Source organism: Somniosus microcephalus, chromosome 7, assembly GCF_052327205.1.
Source record: "Somniosus microcephalus isolate GS21.2 chromosome 7, FLI_Smic_1.0, whole genome shotgun sequence".
NCBI classification, from domain to species: Eukaryota; Metazoa; Chordata; class Chondrichthyes; order Squaliformes; family Somniosidae; genus Somniosus; species Somniosus microcephalus.
The window spans coordinates 255206748-255220760 of record NC_140993.1 but is presented as its reverse complement, the minus strand read 5'-3'; the positions used below and the strand labels follow the sequence as shown (position 1 = coordinate 255220760).

At 39.9% G+C, this 14013-nt stretch overlaps 1 protein-coding gene across 2 annotated transcripts in view; it reads left to right on the top strand.

Annotated features, from left to right (window-relative positions):
* atp9b (ATPase phospholipid transporting 9B) overlaps positions 1–14013 on the top strand; it is a 361204-nt gene that overhangs the window by 167620 nt on the left and 179571 nt on the right. For both annotated transcript variants that reach the window (XM_085993631.1, XM_085993632.1), the window contains exon 8: positions 1132–1226. In XM_085993631.1, coding sequence (XP_085849757.1) covers positions 1132–1226 — 95 coding nt within the window. The remainder of the gene's footprint in view (positions 1–1131; positions 1227–14013) is intronic.

Genomic DNA, 14013 nt, shown 5'->3' with positions numbered 1-14013 from the left:
TCCATACCCCCTGTAAGTCTTCTGAGTGGTGGAGAGCTGGTGTTGACTCTGTCTGTTATATATTCCCATGCCTTCTCCCCACCACCAAAAATGTGTTCTGTTCTCCATTATTGTGTTTAAAAGCACGCAAGGCTTCATCGGCCTTTTCTCTGATCTTCAAACATTTTCTCCACAATTGCCCAAGAGGAATGCTGGGCCCCTAGTGATCTGGAAAATAGTTTTGGGTAGTAATGAAATTGTGTTTTTGAATATACGTTGGCAGTTCAGGAAAAACAAATTCTAAGCTGGTTTCATTTTACAAAAGGGACATAGCATGTATCCAGTCACATCGTAGTTTTGCCAAATGCATTTTGGAACTGGACGTGAGCAAACTGAGATCAGGGAGCTTCTACTTAAAGAACTGGTAATGCTAATATAGCCAACATCACTAATGGGTATCATCACAGTGCCCTTGGTTAATAGTAGCAATGCTGTTTTAGTGAAAGATTGGTAGAATTTAAAATTACTGCAAGCAATAAGATGATTAAAACAAATCCATTAAAGTTGCAGACAACAAAGAGCAATGGTGCTTTTCAAACAATGGGTTGTTAACGCAAGGACAAAATGGAGTCTAATTTTGTTTTATCTAATAACTACCTGCATTTCTATAAACCTTTAACATAGTAAAATGGCCCGAGGTGCTTCACAGGAGCGTAATCAAACAAAATTTGACACCGAGCCAAATGAGATATTAGGGCAGATGATCAAAAGCTTGGTCAAAGAGAGAGGTTTTAAGCAGGGCCTAAAAGGAGGTAGAGAGGTTTATGGAGGGAATTCCAGAGCTTAGGTCCTTGGCAGCTGAAGGCACAGCTATCAATGGTGGAGCAATTATAATCAGGGATGCTAGAGGCCAGAATTGGAGGAGTGCAGATATCTCGGGGGTGGGGGGTGGGGGGGTGCGGTGGTGGAGGAGATTAGAGATGGGGAAGGGCCATGGAGGGATTTGAAAACGAGGATGAGAATTTTAAAATCGAGGTGTTGCTTAACCGGAAGTAATATTACCCTAGTCTGAGAAATGGATGTGATGAAACACGTTTCTCTCACTGTTGCAGATGATCAGAAATATCTAAACGAATGTGTTTGCTTTTCAAGGCTCGTGTTTCATCCGTACGGATCAACTGGATGGTGAAACAGACTGGAAGCTGAGGGTAGCTGTTTGCTGTACACAGAGATTGCCAGCTTTGGGCGTAAGTACAGTACTTGCATTACTTGTTTCCCATCTGCTCAACATGCTTTTGTAGCACTGCCTTTAACATTTTTTTAAAAACTAATTATGCCTCTAAGTGCCATACAAAAAACAAGGGGATCCTGCAGTTCTATTCCCATGTTCTAAATAAAGGGGAAAAAAATAGTGGATTACGCACTGGCTGGGTTATGGTCTGTAGCTGTGCTGTACAACTTAATACTGAATTTTCTTGAAACAAACTGAACTGCTCTGTGAGACAAAAATTAACGGTTTAGAGCAGTTATAGAGCGCATGCCACATGCAATTTCTGTCCAGAGTGGATTAGTGGAAAGGGAAGCAATGGAGTCCCTCTTGGCGTTAAAGTATATACAGTGGATTTTACCAGAATCTAGGCTGACATTTCAGTCCAGTAATGAGGGAATGCGGCACTGTTGAAGGATTCAGACGCCAGAGTCAGATAGGGGCCTGATGAGCTCTGCTGCCACTTTTGCAGACACCACTGTACATTCAGACAAAGCAATATAACTGCACCCTTAATTACCAGTGGCTCATTGAGAAACAGTTAGTTTGTATATAGGCAACAAGATTACCAATGGAACAAAAGCAAAATGCTGCGGATGCTGGAAATCTGAAATAAAAACAGAAAATGCTGGAAATACTCAGCAGGTCAGGCAGCACCTGTGGAGAGAGAAACGGTCAACGTTTCATGTTGATGACCTTTTGTCAGAACACAAGGTCATCAACCTGAAACGCTAACTTTGTTAATACCTGCTGAGTATTTCCAGCATTTTCTGTGACGATTACCAATGGATCAGCAATACCAAAAACCATACTCATGATCATGAATTAACCCAGAACTTCCAAGCTGATAGATAGTTTGAGTTAACAGGAGCTTTTATAACTTTACACAATAGTGCCTGAAAGGGCGGTGAAAGCAGATTCAAGAATAACTTTCAAAAGGGAATTGGATAAATACTAAGTGGAATAATTTGCAGGGCTATGAGGAAAGGGCAGGGGAATGGGACTAATTAGATTAGCTCTTTCAAAGAGCCGGCACAGGCACAATGGTCCGAATGGCCTCCTTCTGTGCTGCATGATTCTATGGTCTCCGGACAGTAGAAGAAGCATCTTTCTTGTATATAATGTGAAAAAAAGTTTCCTAGAAAAAGGAAAGGTGGAGTTCTACTTGGAGATTGAGGAGACAACATAAGATCCTGAGGATGATGGAAGAGATGGCATTAGGATCAAATGTTTTATTGGAATCCAGGCAATGGAGGAAATGGCAGGGATAGTTGGTGATCAAAGAAGTGGTTATTTGAAGTAAGCAGACCAGCTGATGTGTCAAGTTAGTATTCTGGATCTGTAGCCTGAATACAAACACAAAAATGGTATTCACAATGTAAAGCCTATCTTTTGCAAAACACATATGGTTGACTGATTAAAATCATGCATTAAAGCATTTTATCGTCCAGCTGTTTGAAATTCCAGTTAATATGTGCTTTACAATCTGTACTGATAAGGAGCAATTTGTCCTTCATTATGTTATCCAAAACTGCATAATGATGCAAACAAATCCAAAAGGGTAAATTCTTGCCGTATTTGCTAACCAAGAAGTCAAGTAATTGCTTTTATTTTAAACATTTAATTACCGTTTATACAGTGCAAAGAACTGTGTAAATGCGCAAGTACCAGTTTCTGTTAACGTTCTGATTATATTTGCTTGGATGAAATATAAATTAATATCATAAATAACCAGCAGGATACATACTTTATTCCATGCTTGAGGCATCTGAATGATGTGGTGTTGAGATTCTGCTTATTAGTTTTAAGTGTGCAAGCCATTGTAGCCACGATGTGCCCACCTACCTAGTTTTGAAACTAGTTTCCCACATTTCAGCAGTGTTTCTGCAGTGCAAAAGTATAAAATGCATTAACTGTGAAGATAGATTGAGCAGGAGAACCAAAAAATGTACAGCTGCAGTGTTGAATCAAAGATACCGAATTAAATCTTCCAGTAGTTTCATAGTGACCCATCTGCATTGCATATTCTCAAGAATTTGTCCTCTTGTTGCATAATGATAATGATGGAGATTTCTCCATATGTGTTTTTCTTTTTTAAAAAAAAAGCAACTCCCTTTTTGATAGAACTTTACTCTGGACATGTATTACTTTATCAGATTTCTCATGAGCTGTTAATTTCTACGCCTCTTCTCGGGTATAATTTGGTTTTCGTTGAACTCTCTTTTTTTACATAGTTATCCTTTTCTATTCTACAAGCTTAAGTTGGCTACATTGGCCCGGATTTTGCATTGAGAATAACGGTGAGGCTAACGGCGTTCACTGCTATTATGGAGTAAATCGGACAGCAACTTCCGGAGTCCGCACATGCGCGGTTAAACACGGAAATCCGGAAGTTGCAGCCCGGGTTACCCTGCTCCCCCACAGGCTGGGTTATAACACTACCTCGCCCGTAGACTCTGCATTGAAATCAATGCAAGGGCGTGAAGTTGCTGTATTTACCCATTAAACACGGCAAAAAAAAGTTGGGGCTGGTGCATTCAGGAGTAAGTGAATTTTTAATGGCGTGATAAGTTATAGTTACTGCCAAACAGCCTCTCTGGCCCTGAAAATTTAATTTTACATGTGTGGAGCTTCATTCCTTCAGAATTGTTTTTTTTTTACTTTCGCTGTCTCTTTTTCTTTCTCTCTTAGCTCCATCTTTCTTTCCTAACCTTTATTTCGCTTTCTGTACGTGATTTAAATCTGATTTATAAAATTCCTGGTTTAGACACCATGTCTGTGAGCATTCTTCCATCTGATTGGTTGAAGAGCCTCGCTGTTGCTTTTCCTGCTCACAGACGCTACACAGCAGCAGTAGAGGGCATAGCACTGAATCAGACACCCGATGACATCAAGCCTCCGCTCAAAAGCTTGCAAAAACTCTGTGGGCAGCTGTCTGTATAGTGAATGGTGAGCGCCGTTCCTTCGCCGCTGACCGCAAAATGCAGGCCATTAAAGTTTGTCATTTCAGAAAATTCTACCTTAATGACATTGTAGCTCTTTGGTATTGCTGCATTTCAGTCAATTCACAGGAAAGGAGATTTATAAATAAATAAATTGTATTCAGCTGCATAAAACTTGCATTTGTAGTTGAAATCCTAAACCAATACTGCAACTGCCTTTTATTCCTAAAGTCTATATTTTAGTGCCACTCATCTTAAATGTTTGGCTTCACTTTTAACATCCCATAGTTTCATTTTAAAACTTTTGAGAGAGTAGTTTTGGGTCCGTTTCTTTCTCTCTTTCCGCCTCCTTTGAGTAAGTATCCCCCTTTTTCACCCACCTTTTCTGACGTACCAATGCTCCTTATAAACAGCCGCCGGAAGGTGCCAGGGTCGCCCCACTGTAATCTCCTTTATGATTTTCCCTGCCCATGCTGGTAGGTGTACGGTTTCTGATCAGTGCATCCCCACTGGACACAGCTCAGATCAGGAACCAAGATTATTCCCGATTTGCAATACCTACTAAATCATTGTAGAGCTACGCTCAAAAGAAATTAGTTGATCTCTTCTGACAGTGATATCGTTCAACATAATGCCTGATATAATTATAGATGCCACTGCTTTAACCTCTTTATGGGGTTATGCTAACCATGAGTACAGACTTGTACAGCTTCCACATCTCGCCATTTAATACTGAATAATTTTCTGCTAAAAAGGTATGATTTTGGTGTCCCATTTTATGTTGGTGACACTGCATTTTTGTAAATCTTTTGTTAAGCGTGTCACTTTCAAATCCCGGTTTGACACTTGTATACATGTTTTTAATTGTTTACTTGATGCAAATTTAATGTGACACGTGTTGGTGTAGCACCCTATACATATGTTGGGCATCATTGGCATTTTAGTGATGTTGTACCTTTTTTCTCTTCCTGTCATCCCATCAGCATTCATAAGTACAAGTTACAAACATTTGTATGTGTGCCATATTAATGTGCACCACTAACCTTGGTGCACACTAAATTATTACAGAGGAAGTCCTTTAGTGACAGACCAGTTGATTAATAAGGCACGCTGACTTGTTTGGTTGTAATGAGGATGGCATATTTATTTTTTACATGAATATTCTGTTGAAGCCTGTTTTGTGCATGAAGTTGTGCCACACAGATTTTGGAAATCAAATTTACATTTGTAATCTGGAATGCTAAATTCATATATTGTGCAACTATATAGCAGTAAGTTTTAACACACTACCTGAAAAAATCTACTTTGTGTTTATTGCAATGCTTTTCACATGGCAGTATAATTTAAAAAAAATCTTTATTGCGTTTTGTACCGCACCTAAACTTGTACAGTTATCTTGTCAGCTGGTTGTTACCAATGGGATGTCCTCCCACAATTTTGGGATGGAGGCGCTCGCATGCTAATTAATCAAGCTCGTAAGGAAGGATGCTTTATTTTTGTTCAGGTTTTGACTATTTGAGCACATTCCGTGTTTTGGAAAATTTCGTATTGAAATCTGCCGATCGGTTTTGTCCTAGCATTAAAATTGGATTGCATTGTTCCTGTAATGGAAATACCGCTCTATTAAAAAGGGTGCTAGTAACTGCCCCCCACCCCCACCCCAGTTCCTCATTTTAAACCTAAAGCAGCACCATAATTTGGGGTGGAGACTATCTGGTTGATTCCAGCCCATCAGATAATGTTGCTGAAAAAACATCCCATTGTTTTATGTTGTCGTATGAAGTTGGTATTAACAATTAAGTTAATGCTATCTTTTTAAAGAGTAATGATCAAATGTGGACTTCAAACTATACAGTCCTACCATTTTATAGCTTATCATCTGCTCTCTTGTATATTTGTACAGTAAGTGTTCTAAAGTTAGCAATTCCTAATGTATGACCGTACAATGGGAAGAACAGCACCTGAATTAATTGCTTGAATCTTTCATTGACAGTACAAAAACTGTAGCATTGTGATGTATTTAAAAACAAATCTTCAGTTATTTTCTATGTTGCCTTGAATTATGGATGGCCGTTGAAAGTTATCAAGGTGGCTAGATCCATATGATGTCATCTTGAGTTCCCAGGTCAGATTTGTCAGTAACATCAATCAAAGAAAATGAAATCCCATTGTGTTCTTAAGAATTAAAATGTCTCTGTGCATTTCTGTAAGTTTTATTTTCAAGCAAAGACTTACGTAGCTGCAGTTTTGGTAGTACTATATTAATTAAAGGAGCTATAGTGTTGATAATGCGACAGATCAATATTTTGCAAAAAGGAGCTGCCATTATGCCATTATAAAATTTTAAATAAGAAATAAAACTGCAAAGTGAATACTGATTAAGGACAAATATCTAGTAATAGTTACCCATTGTGCATGTTTTTAAACCTTTGCTGCTTTGCTGTTTTAAAGAACACGATGTAGCCATCTTGAAAGCTCACCCATTGTGAATGCTAGTAATCATTTCTAATGTTAAAGTGTTGCCTATGTTAGCTGGTTAAGATTATTGCTACTGTATTAAAAGTATTTTAATATGCTGTGTTCCATAGTTTTTCTTTTAAGAATTTGTTCTACACAAATAGCATAGAAGGAAGATGTGAATTCCCTTTTGAATCACAGTGCAAGTAAACCATTAACCTGCTCATTAATGTGTGACCTGATACTACTACAGTATCTGAATGCAGCTAATATATGCAGCTGTTGATAATAACTGGAATTTTGTTAGTGTTTAATTGTGTATTTTAGGAAAATCTTTTGATCAGAATTTAGTTAGCGCTGCATATCCATACCGTTTGAGAATTGCTATATGGAGTAAATGGCAGAGTCCTGTACGTGGACAGGAATAGAAGGAGACATAGGATTAGATTTAATATAGTTAATTGATTTTCCTCATACCTGATTCGGTTTAATCAAGTTGCTTAACTTATGGTTTTTCAATTAAAAAAAAAAAGATAAATCTATTTTCAGCTACTAAAGTATGCATTCTTAAAAGGGTTCTAAGATTTTAAGTTCATGAAGTTATTTATCAATTACAAATAATTTTGGACTCTACAAAAAGAAAATCAAGAAAAAGCCTGTAGCCTACCACAAGACACAGGAAGAAGATGGAGAAAATGTGGCCATAATTAACCAAGCTTCTGCAAAAGCTTAGCAATCTTAAGATTTTGTATAAGTATTTTGTTTGGCATATCAGCTAAAATGGAGCTTTAATTAAATTTGTAACTTATAAACTAAACCTCTTACAGCATGCATTCAGTTTTTTTTAAAGCATCAGCAAACAATGTTAATTAGAAGCTGACATTATGAAGCCACTGTGTATATCTGAACATATAGCATACTGAGTTTCTAAATGGAGAGTAAGAAGTTAATCGGTTTGCATTTAGTTACGGCGATTGAATTGGGGCCACTTAAGAAATGGAAATGTGAGCATTTAGTCATTTTTGGCTGTAAGATAATATCATTAGTAAAGGAAAAGATACCTACTTTATAAACTATTGAGAAATATGATCCAAATTGCAGAAATTAATGTAAAATGACCCCACATTAAAATTGGCGCTGATTACAATTTTTAACGTGGATAGAGACTGAGTAAAATTTGCCCAATGTAACAGGTGTCTGTTTACTGCATATGGAATTATAGTTTTGGCTGGAATGGAGTTACACTTGAAGGATTCAGATGTTGTCTCAAACCCTCATGGCTTTATAGAAATTATTACTTGAACCCAAAGCCTTGTCTTCCTGTACTAGAATACTTTTATTCAGCTTTCAACATGCATGTATTTTATTCATTGGCAAATTTTGAAAGATGAGGGTTACAAAGTAGGGTGACAGGAAAGTACAGAATCGATAAAAAAATTTATTAGCTCATAATTTTGTAATAAGCAACAGAAATGTTCTGCAGTCTCAAAGGATTACCCCTGATGGTGAATTGACAATTTTTTGTAACTCACCAATCTGAAAGCTGCCTTATTTGTGCTGCAAAAAATAGAATTTAATATTACAAATGTTTGCAATGTATTTAGTCATGGTAGCACAGTTATGTGACTGATGGAGGATGTTGTAAGGTTGACTTTTGTCTTGAAATATTTGGTTAGTAAGGATTTTTGCATTCCACGACTATTGAGGTTCACGTTAGTTAATATCTCACAGTGCTTTGGGATGTCCTAGTGAAGCACTTGGGAATGTCCTGAAGATGTGAAGCTATTAAAAGCAAGTTTGTTTGTTCTTAAGGAGCTGGCAACTCTCTTTAATAAATAAATCTGTAATGAATGTGCTCTTTCACTCTAGTCCCAGCTAAATCTGGGGCCACTAGTTATGGGCTACTAGAGCTTGTGGTGAAAATTAGTCGTTCATACTTACCAGTGTGTATTAACGGTAATATTTTTCAAACAATTATACCATTTGAAGCTCGGGTTGTATAGCTTGGCTTCATTTCTGGAAGAAATGTTTTAAACCCAATTCATCTTCCCAGTTGTCTAAATGTTTGAACAAAACAACTTAAAATGCTGTTTTTTTTTAAATGGAAAGCTTGAATATTTAAATAAATTGCAAGCCATGTTATCAGAAAAGCTTCTGTAAAACTCAGTTGAAACTATTTATGTATATGTAATGCCACCTACTGGGCTAATATCAAAACAGCACTAATGTGTGTACCACAGATACTTGCATGCCCTAAATGCTACCACTTTGTTGTTACATTGTTTAAAAGTTGACAAAAGTTGCATCCAAAGTGCATTTTGCTTTGCTCGTTTCTACCAATACATTTGTGGTTAATATCTAATTATGAGGATGGAAGATTAACTTTTTTGTTGCATGGAGAGTCCAGAGTTCAAAAGTACCAGTAACAAATCTTTTGAAGTTGCTAAAGCTCAAAGATTGATGTGTCTTAAAGTACTTGGAGAGGTTGGCATTCTTGCAGATACAGGTATAAATTAGAGATATTTCTGTAAGTTATGGTAATTCAATAATAAATACAGCAACGTATGGAGCTCGTACTTGTCAATCATCTGATTTTTTTTGCATCTATCTGATATAATAGATTGTGGGATCTTATGTTGACATCAGCTGTCAGTGCCATCATCTGCAGAGTATTGTAACCTTATCCACTATGACACGCTGAATAAATAAACCTGTAAACTTTTAGAGCTTTTCTTTAAAGAAGAGATGATGCCACCAAAGATGAGTGTTCAGATTTTGTTGTCTTCCCAAACCACTTAATGTGATCAGAGAATTAAAATTTCAGCAAGTCATTTAAGATCGCTGTGCTGTGAGGACTGGAACACCCAGGTTAGGTTTCTTGTGGTTTCAGTAATTTCTAGGGCAGGGCATTTTCTGGCAGCATGCCCAGTCGAGGACATGTTCTTCATCTTATGTGATCAGGTGAATTTATTACTTGTATCTGAGGTCACTGTAATTTGCAATGATTGGTGATGTGCTGATTTATAATTTAAAAAAATCCATACAGCACTAAACAATGGCATTTACATTTAATTATTTTTATTGAACTGGAGATCATTTTATTTGTCATAAACCCCATGTTATGATTAAAGACACAATTTAATGAGCAGTAGCCATGATTGGTGCCTTTTTAAACCATTATGAAAAATGGTACTTGGCCATGATTTGCAGAAACATCTTTTTCTGTTGCAGTAGAAGGATGAGTTGAACTAAAATGGTTACTGGCAGAATTATAGATGAAGTGTAACACTTGGCTAATTTTTGTTTGTGTTAATAAGTGTTCCACTGTACTAAATATTGTTCTTTCCGTGCAAGGATCGTTCTGCTCCACCCTCCCAGTCTTGCCATACAAAAACATAAACCAGTAAGTCTCCATCACTGCAAAACAGCAACTATTTGCAGCAGTTACTGTGTTGTACTGTACTGATGATCTAACTGACTCTTGGCTCCATAGGTGCCTGGAATCTTTACTGATACATGCCTAGCTATAGTACTTAAGCCGTCAGTTGGGTTTGAACACTTCCTTTGCATTTCTGCAATGTGGTATTTGCTATCTTTACAAACTGCTCCTTTTCTGAAACATTAAGTCATTTACATAATTGCATACAAATTTAATTAATTCTTAAGTTAAAATGGAAAAAGACAAGGTTTTATTGCTAGTCAGCAAGACACAACAGCCTTACTCAATGGGCCCGATTTTGTGGCTTGTGTGGGAAATGGTCGGATTCCCCGAATGTGGGGTTCTGACACACACAAAAATGTCAACCAGCTCCACGCAATTTTCCCTCAAGTGGCCAATTAATTTCCAGCATGTGGGCAGCCTTGCTAATTGTCCATTTCTAGTCAGAAAGCCCCACAGTATGATGTCATCATTCGTGGTGCTTTCAAGGTCCATAGCAAGCACTGCATCCTCTGAAGGCTTCCAAACGAACCATACAGGATGGCAGAGGAGCCTGCAGCAGCTGTGGCCAGTGCCAGACCCCGAGCTGCCTCCAAATTCGACGAAGCTTCACTGCAGGCATTATTGGATGGGGTTAGGACCCACAGGGAGGTCCTCTTCCCTAGGTCAGGCAGGAAGAGGCCTCCCACTGAGACCAAGGCTGCATGGATGCAGGTGTCAGCAGATGTCAACTCGAATGTGCATGTAACCTTGGCATCACATCTCTAACTCCTTCCTCTACTCCCTCACAGGACCATCCAGAGCCCCCGTCCCCACTGTGGAGGAGGAAGAGGCTGTGCAGCCAGACTCCTCAGAGGAAGCTCCAACCTCTGAGGGCGCAGCGTCAGCGGAAGTAAGCGCACTCAGCACCAGCGCAGACACTCTCACCTCGGGGGGACCTTCGGGACATAGAGTAGTGTTGTCACCTGGTGCTTCACAGCTCACAAGTGAGCCTCAGCAGATTCTGGAGACAGGGACAGCAGTGGAGAGTCCTCGTCGGAGGGCACAGGACTGTGCCAGCTCAGCTGCGCTGCATGTCGACCCTCTGCCTCTGGGTCTATTTGCAAGAGAAGAGGTGATGGACCTCCATGCACAGATGCAGGAGTCTCTGGCAGGTTTTGTCTCCAGGGTCGCTGCGAGTGTGGAGCGAATGGAGGAGTCCATAGCGACCATGAGCAGAGCCTTTGTGGAGTCATTGGCGCATGAACGCATCACCATGGAAAGGTTGGCAACCTCCATGGAGGAGATAACTCGCCAGGGTACGGAAAACATGGTGAGTGCTCATAAGAGAATGACATCTCTTGAGCAGCGTTGGCCATCTATAGAACAGAGAAACCAGACCTTCATGGAAGTCCTTCTGAGTAGGACTGCCAGTGCAGAAACGGGTCCCCATGGCCCCCTAAAGCGCAGCAAGGTGCTCTCAAGCTACTTCCAAGCGCTGGCCCCTTCTGGCCTGTGCAGCTTCAGGTGAGTGAGCAGCAGCCTGGTGCTCATCCTGCTGTTCCTGGTTCTGCTGCTGCCGCCTCTGCTGCTGGAGATCCTCTAATGGCAAGAAGGGAAGGAAAAAAAGGCGTCCCATGCTTCTCGTAGATGCCTCCGCTGAGGAAGTGCTGAGTGAGGGTGGCGAGAGGGGCTTCCCAGGAGATCGCATTGGAGAAGTGTGTGAGGCTCCAACCTTCCACAGCTGTGCCTAAGCCTTGAAGAAGTAGCCCCAAGCCTGCAGCAACAAGGTCCTTAACCAAACAAATGCTGTCCCTTTAAATCGCAGCTTTCCCGAATGACCTGCAGTTGACGGCAAGCAAGCCGGCAAGCTTCACGCCAGGTTTCATCAGCGGGGTTCCCCGCAGGCGTGTTTAGCGTGGGGAACCCCACAAAATCGCAACGACCCCTGAAAATCGGCTTAAACATGGAAATAAGTGGTAATTAGTGTTCCAACGGCCAGTCCCGCCAGTGGCGGGCGGGACTGAATCGGGTCATGGAGAAACGGCGGTCCGAAAGTCGGACGGGGTGGGGAATCGGGCCGGTGGGGGGGGGGTCGCGACCTGCTTTTTAGGCGATTTTCGGCCCCCGGCTGCATGAAAAGCCGCCCGATGGCTGCCAGAAAATCGGGGCCAATGTATCTGCTAAAAATTCAAGAAGTAAATCTTTTTGATTTCCTGTACTGACCTCCATATTTTAGAGAATTTCATTTGAATTTTTTCTCTCTCTAAATATTATGGGGCAGTAATTCCTCCCCAAACGCGTGAGTACGGAAGGGGTACTCACGCGCCTGGCTGGAGGAAATGCCGGTTTTCAGCATGCACAGCGCATGCGCTGAAAACCGGCATTTCCTCTCCTCTAACCCAAGAGTTGAAGAGGCTAGCGCGTGCGCTGTAGGGGGCAGCGTGTGCGTCTTGGATTTCCTCTGTTTTGGGGGATTTGCGCATGTGTAAAGCCTCCGGTCTTTACGCTTGTAAAAAGCACACGTAAGTATTTATTTTTACAGGTAAGTGGTGTTTTAGTGCAATTTAGAATTTTTATTCCACAAGTTTATTATTTTAAAGAATCTACAATAAGGTAAGTTTAGTTTTAGACCCTTTTTATTAAAAATTTATTTTTTTCAAAAAAATTATTGTTTACATTTTTTAAAACTTATTTCTACTTAATTTAATGATTGGGATGTTTTTTATATTTTTATTTAAAGTTTAAATAGTGTTTTGGGCCCCCGTAGTTTTCATGAGTTTGACCGTTCTTACTCTCAAACTCATGAATGAACCTTCCCCTCCCCTGATTGGTTGTACAGTGCTCACCTGATCCCAGCCGGCACATCGCACTAACTACGCTGCTGGATCAGGTAAGCACTGCGCGCTGACATCTGAACCGGGCCTGTGACAGGAAATGCAAGCAGGCCCGGGCTTCAGATGTCAGCGCGCAGGGCGAGTGCAGATCGGGGGCTTGCACGCGCGGCAAGCCCCCGACACTAAGTTCTGGGCCTATGGGTTTCTGTTTGACTTGAACTGTTGATGAAGAAATGCATTGCAGCAGTCAATTCCTCATAACTGAAGTATGATTTTCTAGCAGAGGAAATCCTGTTTTGGCAAGAATTACCTCGAACAGCAGAAAGGTTAATTCCTAGCTTTGATTCAAAAAGTAAAGTTACTCCGCTTTCTTTTGAATATGGTGTATTCTAAAGTAATGGAAAAAAAAACAGTTTTATAGATAACCGACTTCTCATTTGGCAAAATCCCAGGCTAAGCAATATGCTACCAAAGTGAAGTGACCTTTTATCTTCTCAACTTGAATAATATCAGCTCCTGAAACAGCACCTAGATGATGGAACAAGCTACACAGGCTGAATGAGCATTTCTTGCACCTGCATTCTTGTGTTCTTTTGAATAGGTATTTGCATATTCTGCAATTTCTGTTGCACAACTAAAAGTCATAAATGAAACGGGCAAGAGCACAAAACAAATACAAGGTCATCGTAGACTATTAAAATACACAGCAGCTTTAAAAGAAAACTTGCATGAGTAAAACTAATTGCCCTGAAGAGAGAGAGTGTTTACGGGAGAAAAAAGATATTCTGATACATCCAGGACTTGAGTGAAGTCCCCTGTATTACAATGCAGATACTTGGTTTGCAGCAGAAATGATCAGCTCTAGCTTCAGCAGACATGTTAAAAGGTTAAATATAATTTTGGCCAAATTATTATTTTTGCAAACCAATTTATTCAAAGTTGAAGAGTAAAGCTCAAGATGTTAATTATGTTTATTGAAATTTGAATTGCCCTCCTTGTTCAAGGTTGTTGGAAATTCTTTCTTAGTCTAAGTAACTATTCGATCAGGTTATTGTTCACTAAATATTGTGAAGGTTATGCAGAATCTATAATAGAAAAAGTGGATGTAGCATA